The 20,197-nt window shown below is 33.4% G+C and overlaps 3 protein-coding genes across 6 annotated transcripts in view; 2 read left to right on the top strand and 1 right to left on the bottom strand.

Moving 5' to 3' along the window:
* Positions 1-14,031, top strand: part of LOC106111875 — a 34,643-nt gene extending 20,612 nt beyond the window's left edge. Inside the window, exons 1-11 of one of the 4 annotated variants that reach the window (XM_013294055.1) lie at positions 2,388-2,533; positions 4,034-4,254; positions 9,099-9,257; positions 9,374-9,488; positions 9,578-10,258; positions 10,342-10,468; positions 10,544-10,581; positions 10,670-11,051; positions 11,128-11,275; positions 12,551-13,210; positions 13,410-14,031. In XM_013294055.1, coding sequence (XP_013149509.1) covers positions 2,440-2,533; positions 4,034-4,254; positions 9,099-9,257; positions 9,374-9,488; positions 9,578-10,258; positions 10,342-10,468; positions 10,544-10,581; positions 10,670-11,051; positions 11,128-11,275; positions 12,551-13,210; positions 13,410-13,727 — 2,943 coding nt within the window. In that variant the 5' untranslated portion in view covers positions 2,388-2,439 and the 3' untranslated portion in view covers positions 13,728-14,031. Of the gene's footprint in view, positions 1-2,387; positions 2,534-4,033; positions 4,255-6,784; positions 6,924-9,098; positions 9,258-9,373; positions 9,489-9,577; positions 10,259-10,341; positions 10,469-10,543; positions 10,582-10,669; positions 11,052-11,127; positions 11,459-12,550; positions 13,211-13,409 lie in introns of those variants that run through there. The other 3 variants (XM_013294051.1, XM_013294052.1, XM_013294054.1) reach the window with 3 other exon arrangements.
* Positions 14,032-14,800: 769 nt separating this feature from the next.
* On the bottom strand, positions 14,801-16,595 carry LOC106111779 (UPF0553 protein C9orf64 homolog). The gene is made up of 4 exons (XM_013293929.1): positions 16,403-16,595; positions 16,068-16,283; positions 15,491-15,947; positions 14,801-15,333 (listed from the first exon to the last, which is right to left on the bottom strand). The coding sequence occupies exons 1-4, from the start codon at positions 16,508-16,510 to the stop codon at positions 15,104-15,106; spliced, it is 1,011 nt and encodes a 336-aa protein (XP_013149383.1). The 5' UTR covers positions 16,511-16,595; the 3' UTR covers positions 14,801-15,103.
* Positions 16,596-16,874: 279 nt separating this feature from the next.
* LOC106111777 (nucleoporin Nup43) lies at positions 16,875-18,541 on the top strand. Its single transcript, XM_013293928.1, has 3 exons — positions 16,875-17,373; positions 17,604-17,775; positions 18,010-18,541. The coding sequence occupies exons 1-3, from the start codon at positions 17,018-17,020 to the stop codon at positions 18,508-18,510; spliced, it is 1,029 nt and encodes a 342-aa protein (XP_013149382.1). The 5' UTR covers positions 16,875-17,017; the 3' UTR covers positions 18,511-18,541.
* Positions 18,542-20,197: the final 1,656 nt, after the last annotated feature.

Genomic DNA, 20,197 nt, shown 5'->3' with positions numbered 1-20,197 from the left:
TGTTAACAATGTCATCACTTACAATATTATATTATACTCGTACATAAACTTGAGGGCAAACCATTTATTTCTACCAAACTTTAAACTAGATGACCTAGTCTTTGTCTATCTTCACTTTAGACTTTAAGACCAATCTATCTATCTATACTATTATAATAAAACGTAAACACACACTTCTTTGTTGCCTAAGATGTCAGCAATTACACCATATTTTTGAATAATTCTTTCATGCCATTAAATTTAAGGGGTAAATATTTTGGATAAAAACCCTAATGTGGGAAAGAGACCATAAGTTGCTGCCAACATCAAGGAAGCAAGGTTGCCATGGTTTGTCATGTCATGTCACTTTAATATTTCCAATTGATAATTTGACACAAGTAAACAACAAAATAAAATTTCCATAATTTTATGCGACTGAAGACGCACGGGAACAGCTAGTTTCTAATATTGGAAGATATTTTAAATGAAAATGCAATGATTGATGCATGTTACATGTGAACGACCCTTGAGGCTTTCTACGTTCGCTCTCGACAGAGCAGATCCCGTCATTACCTTATCTAGTGCAAATGTCCGAGGAAATGACAACGTAATTTTACTAAACTTTCGTTTAATTATACATCTATTTAGACTTATTACATTTGTAAAGGATATAAGTAAAAGAGAAATTGTACAGTCGTAATAAGCTAAGACAGACCGATGCAGAGATTCGATCGAATTTATAAAATAGCTAAACAATCCATAGTCCTTTAGAACAAAATCCCTTTTTTTTTAAATTGCAAACCAGCGCTTGACCACTACCCCACCTAGACCAAGGTGAAGATGTGGTCGAAGGATGGTACGCGCTAGTGAGCGCGCTTTATTCCTTTCATTTAAATTTATTGGTTCATGTATTGATTTTGGCAATACTGACTACTAAAATAGCTGTTTATATGACTAGGCCTAATACTTGCGGTATTTATCTATTTACATACGAACGGTCAAACGCGCAGGGAATACATATATGGTAATAAACATTCAAATACCGTACGTGTACGAATTAACAGTTTCCTATACAGTATTATAGGCCAAGGATGGTTAGACAACTACCAAATGTTACAGCGAATCAGTCTACACATTAGTATGTGAAAAATTTAACATGGAATAGACACATAAACAGACTGATTACTGCTTTATAGTTTAACGAGGGAAAAAAAAACAAAAGTAACTGGCCTGTGTTCTCCAGTTTAGGCTACAAACTCTAACAAACTTTCCATAAATAAAACATTCTTAGATGCAGTTGCGCAATATTTGTAACTAGTAAGTTTGTTTTCAAATTAAATTTAAATTTAGAACTCTGCGATTTACTTATAAAACCGCATATTATCTCGATATTTTGACCATCACGTCACCCGATGTTTATTGATGGGACGTGTCAAGGTCGTCCTCGATCTGTCAAAGAGCAAACGGCACACCATGCTCGACTGCCATAGAGTGACCGTTACCAGTTTCATGTCACATCTTCGTCCTGCATTCCTTAACGATTATCGGTTAAATAACTGTTTCCTTTGGTTTTGCTAACGTTTTTGCAAATTTTCCACGTAAAAAAAACACTAGAAAGTCATTCTGCGTAATCGTATCTATATCATGTAGGTTTACCTTAAATGTATAAAGGAAAGAAACCTAGTCGATTTCTATAAAACATTTTTTTTCTATATTTAATACGTAAAATATTGGTTTCATATCTTTTTTTCCGTATTAGACACACATTCAGCAAAGCTTATCAATGTTACGGTCGTGATGTACTCGTTAGTGACGGTTGTTTAAAAAAAAAAAACGCATTCGTCTTACTTTCGTTCAGTGCAGTAGCAAATAGTTCAGTAACCGCACACTTTCTTAAAAAAAATACTGTTTTACAGTAACATTTTGTTTAAGTCTTCACTAAGGTATAACTTAAGTTGAATTTTTCACTGATTTTCCCAACGTAGTTTACTAAACAGTTGTGTTGTAGCTATAATTTGTCGCGCGAAGTTTTCAATTCCGTTCCGAAACACGCAGAACGGATTTCATAATATCAACAAACAATCTTAAAACACACATCAAATGGTCAATCTGAAATTTCAAAATTACGATCGCGTATTTATTTTAATAGAACTAAGATATTTATATAAGAAAACGTTGAAATTAAATTTAATGAAAGTTAAATTCTAATTTAAATGAAAAAACAAAAATTAAAACTAAACATCATCGGATTAAAAAAAGTTTTTGCCTATATCCAAACTATTATTTTATCTCAAAAAGTTTTTCAAATACGTCATAATAACGCAGTACATTCCAATTAAAGAATCCATTGAGTTATAATTTAAAAAAAAAAAACATGAATTATAAATATAATGTAAACTCACAACGAATGTGGTTGATGTAATAAATAAAATCAAAAAACAGTTACAAAATGAATTAAAAATGTTGGAATACTTAATAGTATTACTGATCGGGTTCTGGCTGGGAGTTGCCATATTCCTGTATGTCTCCTGCTATTGGATTGAAGAGATTTTAGGTAAGTTTTAGCGCTAACTTTTTTTTAGTAAGTTCAAAGACATTATATTAGTAGCCTGTTCTTCCAGACGGTCCTCTACATATGTGACTTGCATACTTGTTTCAATTCGTCCGACAAGACATGGGGCATAAAATGCATATATACGTATGTAAACAGAACATTTTAAGTTATATGTTGTCTCAATACAGATTTGGGTAAAGCCAACTTGTTTATTGATCAATAAAAAGAAATAAAGGACACTTGTATGTACAGAATGAATGTTCTGGTATGTTCACATTTATTGTCTGTAATGATTTGGTTTATAGCCTTCTTTTGTATTTGCCGTTATATTACTGCAGCTCGACGTAGATAATTTTGTAGCCACATAAGTATTGCTGTTTTTATTTTAAATACTGAAAATCTCTCGCATGTTTCGTTTAACAATATGCCGATACGAAGTGAACGTTGCTTATGTATATTACTTTAATTACAACCAGTGGAATAAGTACTTATCCAAGAATTAAAAGGATTATTATAATTACTGTACACAACACAGACGAATCCTACAAAAAATACTAAACAAAAAACTTCCTTGAAAAACAAGACTGACGTCTATTCAAACACATTATTCAACTCATCTCATGTGCACTGCAAAAAGTGTTTAAAAAAACACAACCGGTTTTTAATTTAATATAAAAGAAACGAAACTAATAATTATTTATCTTTATTTTGTATCCTTTTTTAGAAGTTATAACATCAAAGTCACCAACTCAGGCAAAACGCAAGCCCTATTCAAATCTACATATGATTTTCGGGTATATTTGAAAAACAGATTATCATAAGAACGATACAATAGAATAATAATATACTCGCACGCTTATTTCAGTCTTTGGCGAGACAACTAATAAATTATGCAACAATAATCTAAAGAATACCTAATAATAGAAAAATTAAAATGTCCTCTGGTCGTGAATAGCTTAACAAAATAACTCATAAATAATCGCACAAACAAAAATCAAAGACAACGCTTTAACTTTTTAAATCTACAGATAGAGGTCACACGACCTCGGATTCTGACTACTCGAGAAAACGCTAGATGGCGTGCGGGATGACTATGACAAATACTAATTGTTGCCATTGTTCAGCGCCCGGACACAGATAATAACAGCTAATTGACTATGCATTATTATAATTTACAACTTCACTTGAATACAAAAGTATTCTTAAATCAAGGTTGTTTCTAATCAAACAGTTAATTGCGAAATTTCAACTGCCAAGATTAAAAATATGAAACTCTTAACGCTTTATTTAAAAGGTCCTGATAGTCGCACTACGTTAGTGCTAAACGCTTAAAAAATTACAATGCACGCGCATATTTTTACGTACTGCACTCTTATGGCTTTGTGTCTACATGAGTAATTGATAAACACCATTAAAAAAAATCATTATTAATCTTTGAAAAGTTGTAAATAGTATCGTTTTCACGTTTCATTTCTGTAAACTGTTGTTTCTTTTGTTTAGATTTACCGCAAACCCAGCATGGTTCGAACGCCGACTACATCAGCAGCGGGGCGAGCGGTGCGCACGCGCAGCTCAAGCGGCTCGTTGCCAGAGTCGTGGAAGAGGCTGCAGCGTTACCGGCGCTGGCGCGGTACGCCGCCGCGCCCTCGCCCACGCCCACGCCTACGCCCAACATACACTCCACGTATGAGGATCTGCTTGCTACTGCTATACTGAATAAGGTAAATTTTCAGAACTAAAATATCTAAGCACATTTTTCTCAGTCCCTCCAGTGCTGCATTGACATTTGCGACAACAATGTTGCTGGCAACATTTCATCCGTTTGAAGCTGATCATTTACGAGGGTATAACCTTAACGACGAGGTTAAATTAAGGAAATATATGAGCTTTTTAAAATTGAACGTTTTAGCAGATTTAGATTTTGTTGTCAAATTAACAAATGAAAACAACTATATTTTTAAAAGATTCGCCAAAAGGGATTAATAAAGCATTTACGGATTTTCAGGTAATTATATTTGTCGTTCTAGACGTTTCGTGATTTAGGTATTTAAAAAACATTTAAAATAAAAGAAGCAACACAAGGTTGTATTTACAATTTAAAATAGCAAAAAAAAAAATAACTAGTACCTATGTAATTACCAGTTTTATTGCGTGTTTTAACGCTGTTTGATCACAGATTATATTCCAATTGAACGCCGAAATTATGTAAACAGAGAAACGTCAAATCCTTCATGGCGGCCACACTATCTTTTGTTGAATTACTTTATGAAAACTGCGATATAAAGAACATTGATATCGTATAATATGAATAGCAGAATTACGCTGTTATGAGAAAAAATGTATTTTACAGGAAATGTTATGTTTAAAACAAGTGTGATTTGTCTATGGTTGATAATTTTTAATCTATGGCTTGTAACCAGGGATCAGCACGGTTTTAGCATTACCAGTGCCATGGGCGAAATATCAACGGCGACCCTTAACTACAAGACAAACCCATACGGAAAAAGACGCTTTAGTCGCCCTTTTATGTCGCCCAGGGCCGTAAACCCACCTCGCTCTACGCTATCGATGCTGGGTATTAAAGAAAGGAGAGATTGAGTCACGCATTTACTTGCACTATCCTTGTCATTTATGAAACAGAAACATTATTATTTATATTAAAAACACTGGCGTATTCAACAATTGTTCGTTGGTTAATCATCAAGGGATTTTCATTTGTTTTTATGCATTCATATATCGTCCGGTATTTCTATAATTGAAATGACCATTTATTGTGTATACGTTAATATTTTATTATATAAAAGTCAGTATATCAAGTAAGCTTGGTTTAATTACATGTGCATTAAACATAAACTGCAGTTAAAACAAGAACATTTTCAGTGTAAATAAAAGTGAATAAAAACGTCTTAGTGTAAAATGGAATCAGTATGTCCTCATTTATCTCCGTTTTATTACTTTAGCAATTTGCACTACATATCCACGAAGTTGGAGTGGCAGAAATGGCAGCACGCTTTTATGACTTACTACGATGAATGTTACGAAGTGTTGTCGGACAAAAGTTTTGAGGTAAAATATTTCAACTAAAGCATAAACTTTATAAAGGAAAATATTTGTAGCATTTCGTAGATAACTCTCAGCAACTAGCTGTGTTGCCCTGATCACCTCCTTTCCCTTGTTTACTGTTTTTATTTTGATATCAAACTATTGATTCGCCAATAATCAAGCATATCTGGTTAGTCTCGGCTTAGCTTTATGTAATGTTGGAGGGAAACCGTACAAAGTCATCACGTCACGACACCTGCCTTAAGCGCTAATTTAGGGTTGCCATACGCTAGACATTTTTAATTCATTGATATTTTATTAGGAAATTATAGAGATAAAAAAATGATTTTTTTTTTATATTTAGCAACATATCGGACTAAAGATTGTTCAATCACTGGTATACAAAAAAATAGATTTAAAACAACTTATTGTTAGATGCAAGAGTTGCATATGTGCAATTATTTGCGCGACTTACTAACGACCATTATGTCCACATTACAATCGTAACAGCGTCGCTTTCCGTCTCCGTCTTCACACCTTTCGCCGGCCTGTCTATTAAAATCTTTCCAGTTTTCCCACAGATTAAATAAAGACGTAACATTTAATAAAATAAGAAGAATTTTATGTGCATTGTGTAATACATAATTACGAGACAATTTTACATACTTATGTAAAAGTTAACATTATTTTAAAATAAGGAGTGCAGAGATTTTTACGACATCTTTGGCTTGATTTTGAATCAATTGTATTACTAATAATAACTCCGAAACACAAACTTTATCTTAAGGCAACAAACGTATGTAAAATTAACATGACGTCTATCAACATATTTACATTTAATTATCAAACGTAAATAGACATTCGTAATCATATTGCACCATACAGGTTGATAAAATACGTTAAAACTACAAAAAGGTACAAATGTTCCGAGCGTATTTGTCAACATCAATCATAAATGAGATGACTTATCGTAAACAATATCAAATCTGTTCTCAAAGCGTACCTTCGCAGGTCCTTTGACGAATGAAATCTTTAGTAGCATAGTCTAAAATGATTCAACCGTATCAATATCGAGTACGAACCCCAGATAATGCCTTATCACGATAACAATTTGTCATAAGCCGTAAAGATACATCGAAACAGTCGCACGGTATAAAGTAATGGTGAGTATTAATACGTTTTTATGTTAATTAAGCCGCGAAAGCAATCTGTCAATTGCGCGCGCGCCAAATTTTTGTCTAATGACGTGCGTTCTGAAACTTCGTTTCTTAACCGCGAGTGTTTCTTTATAATAATGTTGACGTTATATATGAGTTTGGTTGTTGCTTCTTTATATGTTATTGGTTGGGTGAGTAATTTATATAAGATGTATTCTTAACATAAAAAACAATTTCATTGGAGTTTAATATAAGTTCATCTTTTGTGATTTTGATAAAATTGAAAGTTAATTCTTCTTTGGAGTAATAACATTATTTTATTCAGTAAAATAAGCATTAAATACGATTTAAAAGAGGAATTTAGTTTAACGTCGTCGCCAACCCTGTAGATAATTTCTTTGCCAGTACTGACTGGCTGACATGGCCGCAGTGTGAGAGTGTTCCGTTCTATGAGAATTGTCTCTATCTTTCTCATTATTCTATTTTCACATTATTTACGTATATTAGAAACTAGTGCCCATTATATTTCGCGACGCTGCAACACTTACGAAGATGTACAATTTCATCAGTAATATTGTGAGTTACTTTCTCTAAATGGATCGTTTGGCGCTCTAATTATTGTCATATAATGAAGCTAAACAGATCTTAATTTATTTGCTACTAGCTTTCGCCCGCGACTCCGTTCGTGTGGAATTAAAAAAATAAAAGTGAGTAGCCTATGACCTTCCAAACTATCCTCTACATCCATACCAATTTTCATCGAAATCCGTTCAGCCCTTTAGGCTTCAAACTCTAACAAACATCCAGCCATCTAAACTTTCGCATTTACATTATTAGTAGATATAATTTATTGATATTGTTTACTACGAATATTTTAGTTAACTCATATATATTACGAGCTCGCCAGTCGGTGACAGTGTTAAAGAATTTGAGGTAAAAAAATAGGCAAACGTTATTGTAATATACATTTAAAATTCTAATCCAGTAGCTAAATATAATACAGTGTAAAAAACCTAATAACATGCATTAAATACTTGATATTGTTTAAGTGATTGCTTATCAAAGAGATTGTCAAAGTCATAGTGCAACGGTCTCCTCGCAACCAATCAGATAACTATAATAGATTTAATGAGTACTGATAACTTAATATGATAAATATGTTATCAATACAAGGGGATATTCTAAAGATGTCGGTTTAACATCCGTTATGCATCCGGGAACAGATTCAGAGTCGCGGGCGAAAACTAGTGTATTATAAATGCGAAAGTTTAGATGGATGGATGTTTGTTAGAGTTTGTAGCCTAAACGGTTAAACGGATCTCGATGAAATTTGGCATAGATGTAGAGGATAGTCTAGAGGAACACAGGCTACTTGCATTTTTCTTTAATTCTGCGCGGACGGAGTCGCGGGCGAAAGCTAGTATTAACGTTAAAATAACTTTATTGAACCGTTTAACTGTAATGTTTTGTATGCTTCAGCTGCAGATAGTAAATACGTATTGTTGTCTCTGTTTTTATAAGAAATATGAGAGGGATGCCAATAAATTTTTGTACCGCTGGTTAGGCAGAGTTGTCAGACGATGGGGCATAAGCCAGAAGTGCAGGATTGAAAGGGTTATACGTCAAGCGTCAAGGTTCTAATATTCGTTACTAGGATATCTTGGCGTTGATTTCTTTTTCACACCACGTCATATTTCAAAGGCTTTCTTAATTAGATTAATTATTTCTGTCGTCAATAACAGAAAAAGTTAATCTATTGCCACTAAGTCTCATCAAGTTAATCATAAACAAGTGTAATATGCTATACAGTGCATAGCAACTAATGTTTGTATACTAATTCTGATAACGTTAGCGCTATCTTGCGATATAATTACTTTCATTTCTTTATATACTATCAGTAGCTCCGGGATTTACTCAATTCACCAACAAAACAAGTCAACTATACAATGACTAAGCATTTCGAATTTTAAATGTGCTCTTAGATTTAAATTTATCACAGTCTTAAATACGTGTATTTCAAAAATTAATCTGAATACCAACTCACAATTCCGCACGAAGTGGTTCAAGGGATACTTCGTATAAGAGTTTGCGCACACATGAAACTAAACTATCGACCAACTGTTTAGTCTTGCTTTGATTCCAGCTTATACGGAGGTGCGTACTCTACTCTATTTTTAGTTGTGTAGTTGCAGTTGAATTGACTGCAAAACAATCGACAATCAGCAATCGTACAACAGTAGAGCGATACTTTAGTCAAAGCTGTGCGCCTGCTCTTAGTAGAACCTGCGGAGACGAAGGATCCATGCTAAACGTGAACCGTCATCGTAACTTGTAACAAATAGCTCAATCCGTCTTTGTGATTACAGGTTATCGAACGTTACCAGACAGAGAGCGGGTCCGGGGGCTCCGGAGGTCGCAGTAGTGGCATCCACTCCGCCAGCGCCAGCCCCTCGCCTTCCGAACGCTCAGAGCGCTCTGACCCGCGCTCGCTGAACTCCAGAAACGCAAGAGATATCAGTCCACCGGTAAGCTGAGTTGAACAAGTTTAACCATTCAGGCTAATCATTTTCAATTCTTCCACATTCGATGCTAAAATTTCAAGTTCTACTCTGACTTCTTACTATATTCATTTTGACTCCAGCTTCGCGAAGAGGAGGACGTATCAGACTGGGAGGAAGGTGACGCGACTGAAGAAGCTGAGGCGTTGCCGCGGCGCGTGCCTTTCCCAGAGTTCGGAGGAGACATTGTGCATAATGGTAATACAATATCCATCAATAATAAAATAAAAAAAAAACGTTTTTTAATGTGTATCGCTGGAAATAAAATGAATAAACTACTTTTATAGATAACGAAGATCATGACTTCGACGAAATATCAAGTAGTGACATACAGGCCGTCGATGGATCTTGGGAAGAGAACTGGCTGTTTCAAAAGAAAAAAATTAAAACAATACAATCTGTACCAGTACCGATGCTGGTTCCTAACTCTAATGCGGACTACCGAGCGCTGATCGGCGATAGAGACGCCGAGGATACGACTGATCTGTCGGACAATGCGAGCGACGCAGAAGAACAAGCAACAGACTACAAGAGCGATGTAAAAAAAGTTTTAGACTCAAAACATATTATTGGAGGAAAAGCAAAAGTACCAGAGGTTCACACGGATGATTTTGAAGCAGACAGTCTTGATAATATGATTTTTATTGGAACAGACGACAACGAGAAGTATAACGACACAATAGCACAGAAATTAATTCCAAGTGTAGAAGGAAATAAAATCGACATCGACAATAAAGAAAACATGAATCGTGTAAACAATAATGAGGAGAACATTGATTCCATTTTATTACTTGACGTGGAAAGCGGACCGCCGCTTAAAGCGGAATTTAATTTAAACGAAGAAATTCATAGATCCATTTTTAACGACACACAAACTAATTTATTGGTAGATCTGGATGAATCACAAAATATGGAAGCAGATAGTTTAGATGTCGTTGATCATGGCCCTAATTCAAAAATCTTTACAGGTAAACATTTAATACACTTTCTTTAAGTATTAACATCGATATCATTACAAAAAAAAAAAACATTTTAATGCTAATATTTGCAGATACTACAGCAACAAACACTTTAAGACGTCACGAGCGTGTAGGTGAATATGAAGAGACGGTGGCGGTGCCCGTGCAGAGGTACGCCGACAGTCTGCGCAGGCAACATACTGACGATGATACTAAGCGGTAACTCATAGAATCCTAACGATTAACTTAGTAATTGCTTTGATATAATTCTTATATACGCAATTCTTTTTTCAGACACACAATCATAGATGATAATGATGATTTAATACCAGGTCAGTATGCAAGTCTAGAATTTGAAATAATCTTAAATACTAGATTGAACTAGACTTTAAATATTTATACGATATTCAATTGTTGCAGGTTCCATTGCATACAGAGAACGCCAGAAATGGTTAAACTATGTTGAAATGCCAAACAATCCGTATTCACCGGAAGCTATACAAAAAAGATTAACTGCCAAAAGTACTTCATCATTATTCGATTCATTTACTTGTAAAGACAAAGAATTTAAAACAGAAGATACCGAAGTCGATTCAGTTAATCCAGTGAATGAGAACGAAGCTAATATCGAAGAAATAAAGCAAAATGGTACAGTCAACGAGGACGTCACTAATAAAATCCATTCGCTAAGTTTAAATGCATGTCATGAAAATGAATTTGATTCTCCTAATGGCAAAATCAGAAGTCCAACACATAAAAGCTTGAAACGTGTACTATCAGAAGAAATTCCTCAATACAAACGGTACTCATTGTTTCAATAAATTTATTTTCATCATTAAACAACTGTGTATTTCAATAATATATTAATACTCTTACAGATATGGCAGAGATTACTATATAAAAGACGCTAAAACTTCGTCTGGTGCGCGCAAGACAAACAGTTTGTGTAACAGCGACGCAAGCTCCATATCATCAATGCATAAATCTACCAGTTTAGATAATTTCGATACAGAGTTCGCTTCGCCTGTAAGTGCCAGCAGTTCGTTGAGCGACCTCGAGGCGTCCGCCCTTCATCACAACATCGTCCGAGCATTTCTCAGCCCCAGAAACGCCAGTCCCAACTTTGCTATAAACCCCATATTCGAAAACCCCGACAGACCGAGTGATGATGACGAGAATCACATGACAGACCATTACGTCACCCGGAACGTAAGACAACAACATAAACCTGTGTGCGATCGAGGTGATGGTTATGTGGAAAACGAGGATATAGTTAGACTTAAAATACCTAAAACGCCAGAAATAACTGAGGATCTTTTCGAACCTTACACACATGTTAGGCGGAGTAACACTTTGAAGAGCGAGGACCTGTGCATTCGCTCCAAGAGACGACCAGGTCTCAATTACTCTTTCGGTGGAAGCCTTAGATTAAGCAAAGGTTTTCAAAAAGATTTATGGTGAATAAACACCCTCATTAGTTAACATTAATAGCATCAAACTTCTCAGCACTTCCACTGATTTTAGATGTAGATAAAACTAAATTGACCAATCTGACTCAGAATCTCTGCCCCTATGCTCGATACAAACATAGGACAGCCGAAAGTGTAAATATTAGACTATAGGATAACTTGACGTAACGATTTACTTTATTCAAAAACTGACATGGTGAAAGGACAAAATCATTTTAATTTAATTCAAAATATCTTCGTTTTTGACGCGTTTGGTTTTGTCTGTTACGTGTGAAAAGAAAGCATGCTGTGTGATTTAAACAAAAACTTGGCCGACTAACAGCACTTGGCACTTAATACATTTACAAATACCTATACAATTGCACTTATAGAATGTGTCCTTCTAATTAAATTTTTCAGTAATATTTCCACAGTAATCCTCAAAGAGATTAGTGGTGAGTGTTGTACGATTTTGGTGACTGAATATTGACTAACAAGATAGAATGCTTGCGAATGAACTAACAAAATGTGTCGCACGCACCTCTTCATAACAAACATCTTCCTTTGCAGCTCTCACTTTAGCTTCTACCATAATCATTAGGTCACCCCATCGACGTCATCGCCTCCTAGAATCACTATTTTAAGTATAAAGTTTTATATTAATATTAACAGTGTCGCACAATTCGGTTTCAAAAACACGCGTGTGCTTTAATTTTATTTAAAAAGATTAAATGCATTTGCAAGTAATTAAATTCAGCCTTAATTTTATTGTATTGTTGATTTTTGATTTTCTAACTCGATGACTATTGCGTATAATAACTGCAAGTATTCTTTACTATTTCCACTCTTTCAGGGACTATTGATACAACAGTTCACAACAATCGCCACAAATCAACATTACACGAAATTCGCTGCTAAAGATGAAATGCAAATATCAGTAACGACGATGCCGAACAATAATGATCAAATATTGATAGAATACGAGGACGCAAACGAGCACACGCTGTTCGTCGCAAAACCTGCAATGGCCGATGACACTGATAGTAAGTTTGATGAAATTCTACAATCTGCGTACAATCCAGACACCGCACCTTTAACTATAGAAATAATTAATGAAGACGATATATCAGAGAAGTCACCGGAAAATCTCATAATTGAAAACTCATTTATTAGCACTAGTAGTTTAGAAGATTCTATTAAAATATACAACGTGCAGACTGGGGAGATTGTTAAATGTAAGCCCGATGATAACGTATCGCCGAGATACGAAGAAACGGTTGACAACAATGAAAACGTTGAAATATTTGATAAGAATCTCTCTGAGGAAATGAACGACAGCCTCAGTACGAATGTTGATACGTGCGAGGAAACAAACACAACTATTACTAACGTAGAAAGAGAAGAGAGTTTGAACAAAATCAGTGATATAGAGGAAATCCTGTCGCAACTTCCTAACGTAAAGGAGTTAGCTAAGAAATTTGTCAGCATGGAGAACTTAAACGAACCAACCAAGGTCAGTATGATACCTGAAAAATTGATAAGAAATTATCATTTTATCACTGAATCTTTGAATTTTAATGTGTTGAGTAATGCATCTAACAATTTGCAACTTAATTTTAATAAAAGAATTCAGTTTTTAAATTGAGAAGTTTGAACAGATATTGATGCTATAATTCGAAGGTTCGTGTACTAATGAAACCGTAACTTTACAGCCTCCACAACAGCCTGTACGACGCAGAAAGAGCAAAGACAACCTACTTAACTTCGAAGACAAAACTGACAAACAACCAAACAAACTAATGTATATGCACAGTCTCACAGCTAGAAGCATATCAAAAGAATTTCGCGAAGAACTGAAAATGTCTCTAGCAACACCACTCACTGTTCCCGGAGGTTCTAAAGCCATTCCCGAAGGGACAGAGGAGGTGTCCAAGGAATCTAGTAGACCGGGTAGTCCAGTCCCCGAACCCGGCACTATAAAAACTAAATTAGCGTTCTTCGAAAGTTTAAAATCTAAATTGAGCAAATAAATTGAGGTATTTTTTAGTCTTAATTGTGATATTAAAAGATAAAATATTCTATTTTCTAATTTTAAATTCGAATGACAAAATATTTATTCAACTCTGATATTAATATCGTTTTCGTAACCAGCTTCAGGCATCGTCGCTTCCTTGAGTGCTATCACAAACTTAGTGCTAATGTTTAAAACAATATCATACTACACTTGGTTTACTGTTTGTAAACCAATTTCGTAGATACATCAGTCATCATGTCACAAAACTACAAACTGAACGATAATAAACGAACATTTTATTTTTTAATGTTGGCAACACTGAAAGCTAGAATATAACAATGGTGATCTGCTAAACTATTATGTGGGTAGAATATTTTAGGTCTATATTTCATTGCATACGGTCAGTGTCATTAAATTATTATTAACGATTTTACGACCATTAGGATAAAATGTAAATATTTAGTGCCATTTTGTAATCATTATTCGTGTATTTAGCTAATGCCAAAGTTCTGAATATATTTCTTAAATTGGTGTGTAGGGTAATTGAATTTTTTCCTCTGCGGGTTGTGTCATGTTCATAATAATCAATATGTTATAATTATTTAGAATTAAGATGTGCAATATTCATCACATAAACAGTGAGAATGTAAGTTTGTGAAATAATTTGTATATTTAATTATAATAGACATAAATGTTACCTTTTTATGAAATAACTATGTAATTGTATCTTAAAATTATAACATTTCATAATAATAAAAATATATTTCATGAAAAATAGTTTTATTACTTGATTCTTCATTAAAACTTTTCATCACAATGTTTTATGGCTTATTTTATAGATTTTTTTTACAACATTAGGTGGCAAACGATCAAGCGGCCACCTGAAATCGCCAAAATGGCGAAGCGACCGCTGCCCATAGACATCTGCAATTGCAGATGCGTTGCCTACCCTTAATTGACGGAGGAGGAGACGCACATAAAGAGGACATTTCCCCTTCACCGTCAAATCCAATTTTCCTCACCATCCTTTCCTCTTAAGAAAAGGGTGGAAAGGGAAAGAGACTAAAATTAGGCCTCCGGCACCACACTAAAGATATATTTATATTCTATTATAAAAATATATTCAATTTAATACTGTATACATTATAATACTTACTGTTTCTACTCTCATATTGCAAATCTATACTATTATTATAAAGAGGAAAGATTTGGATTTTTGTATGTATTACATTCACGTAAATACTACTGGGCTGATTTTAAAAATTCATTCAACATTAGAAAGGTAGTTTACCTGTAACTAACATAGGCTGTATTTATTATTTTTTTAAATTCATGCGGATGAAGTTGCGAGCAACAGCTAGTATGTTTATAAATTAATAAATACCCATATGTTCAGTAAAATATACCCAGAGTTTTATGATACGGTATACTTTCAACCTCCTGTGCATGTTTTCTTCTATAACACCAAAGGTAGTAGTCAATCAAAGTGGAATTAGGCACAGATACATTCAACTCTTTTTCCTTTATTTCTTTTTCTATTGTCTTCTTTAGCAATTCCACTGCGTGTATTGAGCAACCTCGTATTTCTATTTCTTTATCTGATCCACTTTCAAGGAGTTCATCTGAACAGAAAAATATTAATTTAATAAACAATTTCATCATCATTTTACCTGTAAATGTAATTTAAGAGGACCATGATATTAAAATCCAATAAAAAAATCACAATTTTTCAAAGAAATTAAGTTATCTCAGATTAAAATTAGTAGTAAAAGTACTAACCATTCTTCAATTGCTTCATCAGTTCATCACTATATGTCATAACACCAAAATAAACTAGTACTTGAGGCACTCTGTAATCTGCAAACATTGTTAACTTGTCTACATCCTCAAACTGTCCCCAGCCAGTGCCGTTGAAAAAATTCCACAAATCGGCAACTAAAATCTGCGCTCGCTTATAGAATGAGACTGCTTGACCATTATATATAGCTTCATCTTTAAAGCATGGGAAATTGTGTACTACAATCTCGAGCAATTTTATCGCAGATTTATTGGCTTCTTTTACACAAGTTTCAAATGTACCATTGTACTTTGCAAGGAGTATTGTACCAATTTCATGTAAAACAGAAATTCTTTGATCAAATAATGGTATAACACCATTATCACCTTTCATGATGTTAGACAATTGTTCTTTTGTTATTTTAGAATAAAATTCAGGGTTTGTGATATCAACACCATTCTGTCATAAAAAAAATAAAGAAATTCAAATTAAAAATAACTTGCTACAAACAATGCAAGCTTTTTAAAACTTTTAAGCATAAATTTAACAACATTATAACATAGTAATGTTAAATTATACCTTTACTGCTCTGTTCAATGCAGCTTCCAGAGCTAAATATCCAGTGAAACCATCGACAACCCACTGCTCTTCTTTATTTTTGGACCAAAAACAAAAATTCAGCGCATCCGTCACAAAGACCCAGTCGACTGCTCGCGGATGATCTTTTGAAGGATGAATTGAGTCAGACCCTGTGTCTGGCATTTGTAACTGATTACATTTGATACTTGAAAGTATCTGAAAATAACGATTCATTAATAAACAGCACAGTGAAATAAAAAAAAAAAACAGGTCTACCTGGGGTTTCTTAACTGGGACAATAACTTTAAACCACTATACTATTATAATTTTTTTACCTCTTCGCACAACCTTTCCCCACCATCCTGGTTGATTTTAACATGTTTTGCATGCTTAGCAATATATTCTCCAGATTTAGCTGGTGGCATTACACCATCTCGAGCCATTATTCCTGTATAATTTAAATATAAAATAAAACTTTTGTTCTTGTTAGAATTTTTGTTATCAGTTTGTTTTGGACCAGAGATAAGAGGTACTTGACCTTGAAAAATTTGACATTGACAGCAAAAATCAAAGATTAAGTTTTTGTGGCCTTGACAAAAGTTTGTGTTTCTAGTAAATGTCAACTTTGCATATTGTTCTCAACCAACCCAAATAAAGCCAAATAAAAAAATTCCGAAAATGCTTACAAATCAATAATTTTGAATTTCTTTTTTCAATACAAATTCGTTGAATTCATCGATAATCTTTGTAAAATCATAGACAAGATTGTCAAAGACAATTTTGTCTTTGTGAAATGTCAATGTCATTGTCAATTATTTTTAAAATCTAACCTCCAAAGTTTGTTGACAAAACTTCCATTTTTAATTAATTTCATTAATAATTCGCTAGGATTCAACGTAAACTTAATAAAAACAAATTTGTAGTATAAGAAAATAATACCTTAAGTGATAATGGCACAAGATGGAAATGTTAAAGTTACGTTTGTGTCTCAAAAAATTAAAAAAATACGTTGGATACCGGAAGACTATGCAGAAGCTCAATGTTTTTTCACTGGCAGCTGGGACGACGAGATAAATGATATTAAAGTATGGGTTCTGGATTATATAAATGACAACGAAGTAAAATACCCTAAAGAAGCATCCAAATTCGTAGTTGAAGGTGATGTTACCGAAATTCAATTCACGGGTAAAAATGTCATAGCAGTTTCAACGTCGGACGGAAAAGTAAGGCTATTACAAATAAGTGAATATGAAAGAAAAACTCCACTAAAAGAAGTGTTTATCTGGAATAACCTACACAAAATTGCGTAAGTATATTCAATTTGTTAAATAGTTTTCACACAGTTAAAAAATCAAAATGAAAATTTTGAAGTATAGTGTTTTTTCCATTTTTTCCATAATAAACTGAAAAACAGGTACTCTTTAACCATATCCAAAGTAGTTTTTGTGGTTTTCTTATTTGGAAATTTTCAAAAGTTGTTTTGCTTTTAAATTTACTTTCACTGGAGCATTCTCTTAATTTCTCTTTAACTTACAGTCGGCAAGCATGTTCATGCACAACACTAGCTACCATGGAGGGTGACATAGCATCAGTTGGTGAGGACGGCAATATCAACATACTGAACAGTCGTAGAGGAGACATCACTAGAACTATAACAGAAGCTGACAGTTGTTCCTTACATTCTGTCTGCTTTATTAAGCATAATGAGGTAATTGTAATATTGCTTTATTGCTAAAATCATCTATGTATTATTTTCAACTACTGAAACTAACACTTCATATTTGAAAATTAAATCCAAGGCTGTAGGAACTTCTTTTAAACTTAAGTACCTGCCCTTGTCCCTACAAAGGGTCAGTCATGTTCTGATTCAATAATTTATTATAATTAAATTATTATCCCTATTAAAATTGTATAGATTTACATTTTAATAACCTGATTTCAGATTATCACTGGTAATTTTCGAGGTCATATGAAGATTTGGGATCTCCGATCACCAGACAATAAACCAACAAACTCGTTCCTTTTCGGTGGTGATCAGTTAGCAACAACTTGCATCATTAATCATCCAACACAACCATATTATATTCTAGCTGGAAGTGAATCAGGAGCAATTGCGATATGGGATTTACGAATGAATACATTCCCTTCTGCATTAAAAGGACATTCTTACGGAGTAACGGAAATGAGATTCCATCCGGAGAATCCAAATAAACTACTAACCAGTTCATTGTCTGGAGAACTCTGGGAATGGAACATGGAGGCGGTGATGAAAAATACAAAAGCCACGGAAAACTGGATCCCTCTACAAGATAAAAATGCAACACCAACTAATACACTGTTAGAATCTTTCAAACCACTAAATTCTTTTGACTGTAACAAGGGTAATATTTTAGTTGCAGGTGAAAATGAAGCTATACATTACATTAAGAACTTTAAGTATTAAGAAATATGTATTAAAAATTTATAAAAATCTATTTCGTGTTTTATTTGTGGAACGAAACAATTCTCTAATTATGATATATATACCCACTAAGTTTCAAAGCCTACCCTTAGTTGGAATAACTAAGCCACAATTAACCACTTTAAAAACCTACAGTCAACATTCATATTTATAAGCAGTGCAATGAAATCATAAGTTATAGTAACTTCAAAGATGATTTAAAAATTCGACAAAAAAAATCGAGCTTATCATATCAAGTATTCACAGATTATATGGTAAAAATGACCATAACCAAGAGGGAGTAGGTAGTCTTAATAGATCAATTCGACTCGATCCTTACAAGTAAATATGAAATCAAACACAATATATTAAATATGTATATTTTATTTAAAAATGGAAGTATATATCCTTATGAAGTAATATACAATACACAAGTCAGTCTTTGCGTGTCTCGTCACAAGACAAAGAGACCACATTACAAAGTAATATTTACACAAAACAAACAGAAATTCTATTAATACTTTATTAGGAAAATATCATTTATAAGGCACCGATTTACAACCTTGTTTTAGACAAAATGTTATTGCTGTAATTGTATTTAAAGATATGTGAGGTTTACAAAATGTTTTGCAACATCTTTTAACAGTGGAAATAGAATCTGCAACATGGTAACATTATAATTTCAATGGCACCTAATTAAAATGTTTGAAATAAATTTTGTAATAAAGAGACTGGAATTAACTTTAACATAATTACTTTCTTAGAAGTTAAACGGATATTTTGCATCTTCATTTATTTTGATATTCTAAATGTGTTTATCACAATACAAAGTGTGTTTCTTATTCAACATTTATAGCATGCCTTGATTAAAAATTACAGCCAATAATGTTTAAAGATAAAATCTTTATTATACAAATAGGCAATGGTTTGGTAATCCACTATTAAAAAATTTAATTATAAAATTAAAATTGTATGAATTAAAAATTTTCCTCTATATCTCACACAATAAATAAAAAGAGCCTCATTTGTCTGATATTTCTCAATATACTGTAAATAATATTTAAAACAATATAAAAATATACAATTTTAAAATACAATTTCAAAGTGTTAGTAGATAAGGTCCAATTTCACTGTGACTTCGGTATTGCTAAGAATTTAGTGTTAAAAGCAAACAAATTAAGAACCTCCTTCAGGAAGTCGTTTCAAAAGTCATATATAATTAATATCTATCAAAATAGTGACTTAGATATTTAACATATTGGTAATAATGCAAGACAAACTACGAGTCACTGACACAAACATCTGCATTTCCTAACCTACACTTAGTATACAATTATCTATCCATATTCGATTCTTGTCTTTTTAAGTATAATATATTCGTAAACGGAACTTTTGACATAAAAAAAATATTATGAACCACATAATTTACAACAGCCAAACTTCTAACTACAGTTCTGAGGAACAGTAATAATAAAAAATTGTCGGATAGTAGATACATGTTGTTAATAATATAACAATATCATAAAGTAATTCTTTACACTTAATACTTGCTGCAAACTCTTTGGGTTGACTGGCAGAAAGTAACAAATTGTCACTGAATACAGCCGAGCTTCACTTCACTAGTATACACATCTTCAAATTTCACTAAGACCACTTCGCTGCGTGTTCCACTGCGCACTGCTTACTGCTC

The sequence above is a fragment of the Papilio polytes genome, unplaced genomic scaffold (genome assembly GCF_000836215.1).
Source record: "Papilio polytes unplaced genomic scaffold, Ppol_1.0 DF824146.1, whole genome shotgun sequence".
Taxonomy (NCBI): Eukaryota; Metazoa; Arthropoda; class Insecta; order Lepidoptera; family Papilionidae; genus Papilio; species Papilio polytes.
This window is presented reverse-complemented; position numbering and strand designations above follow the sequence as displayed.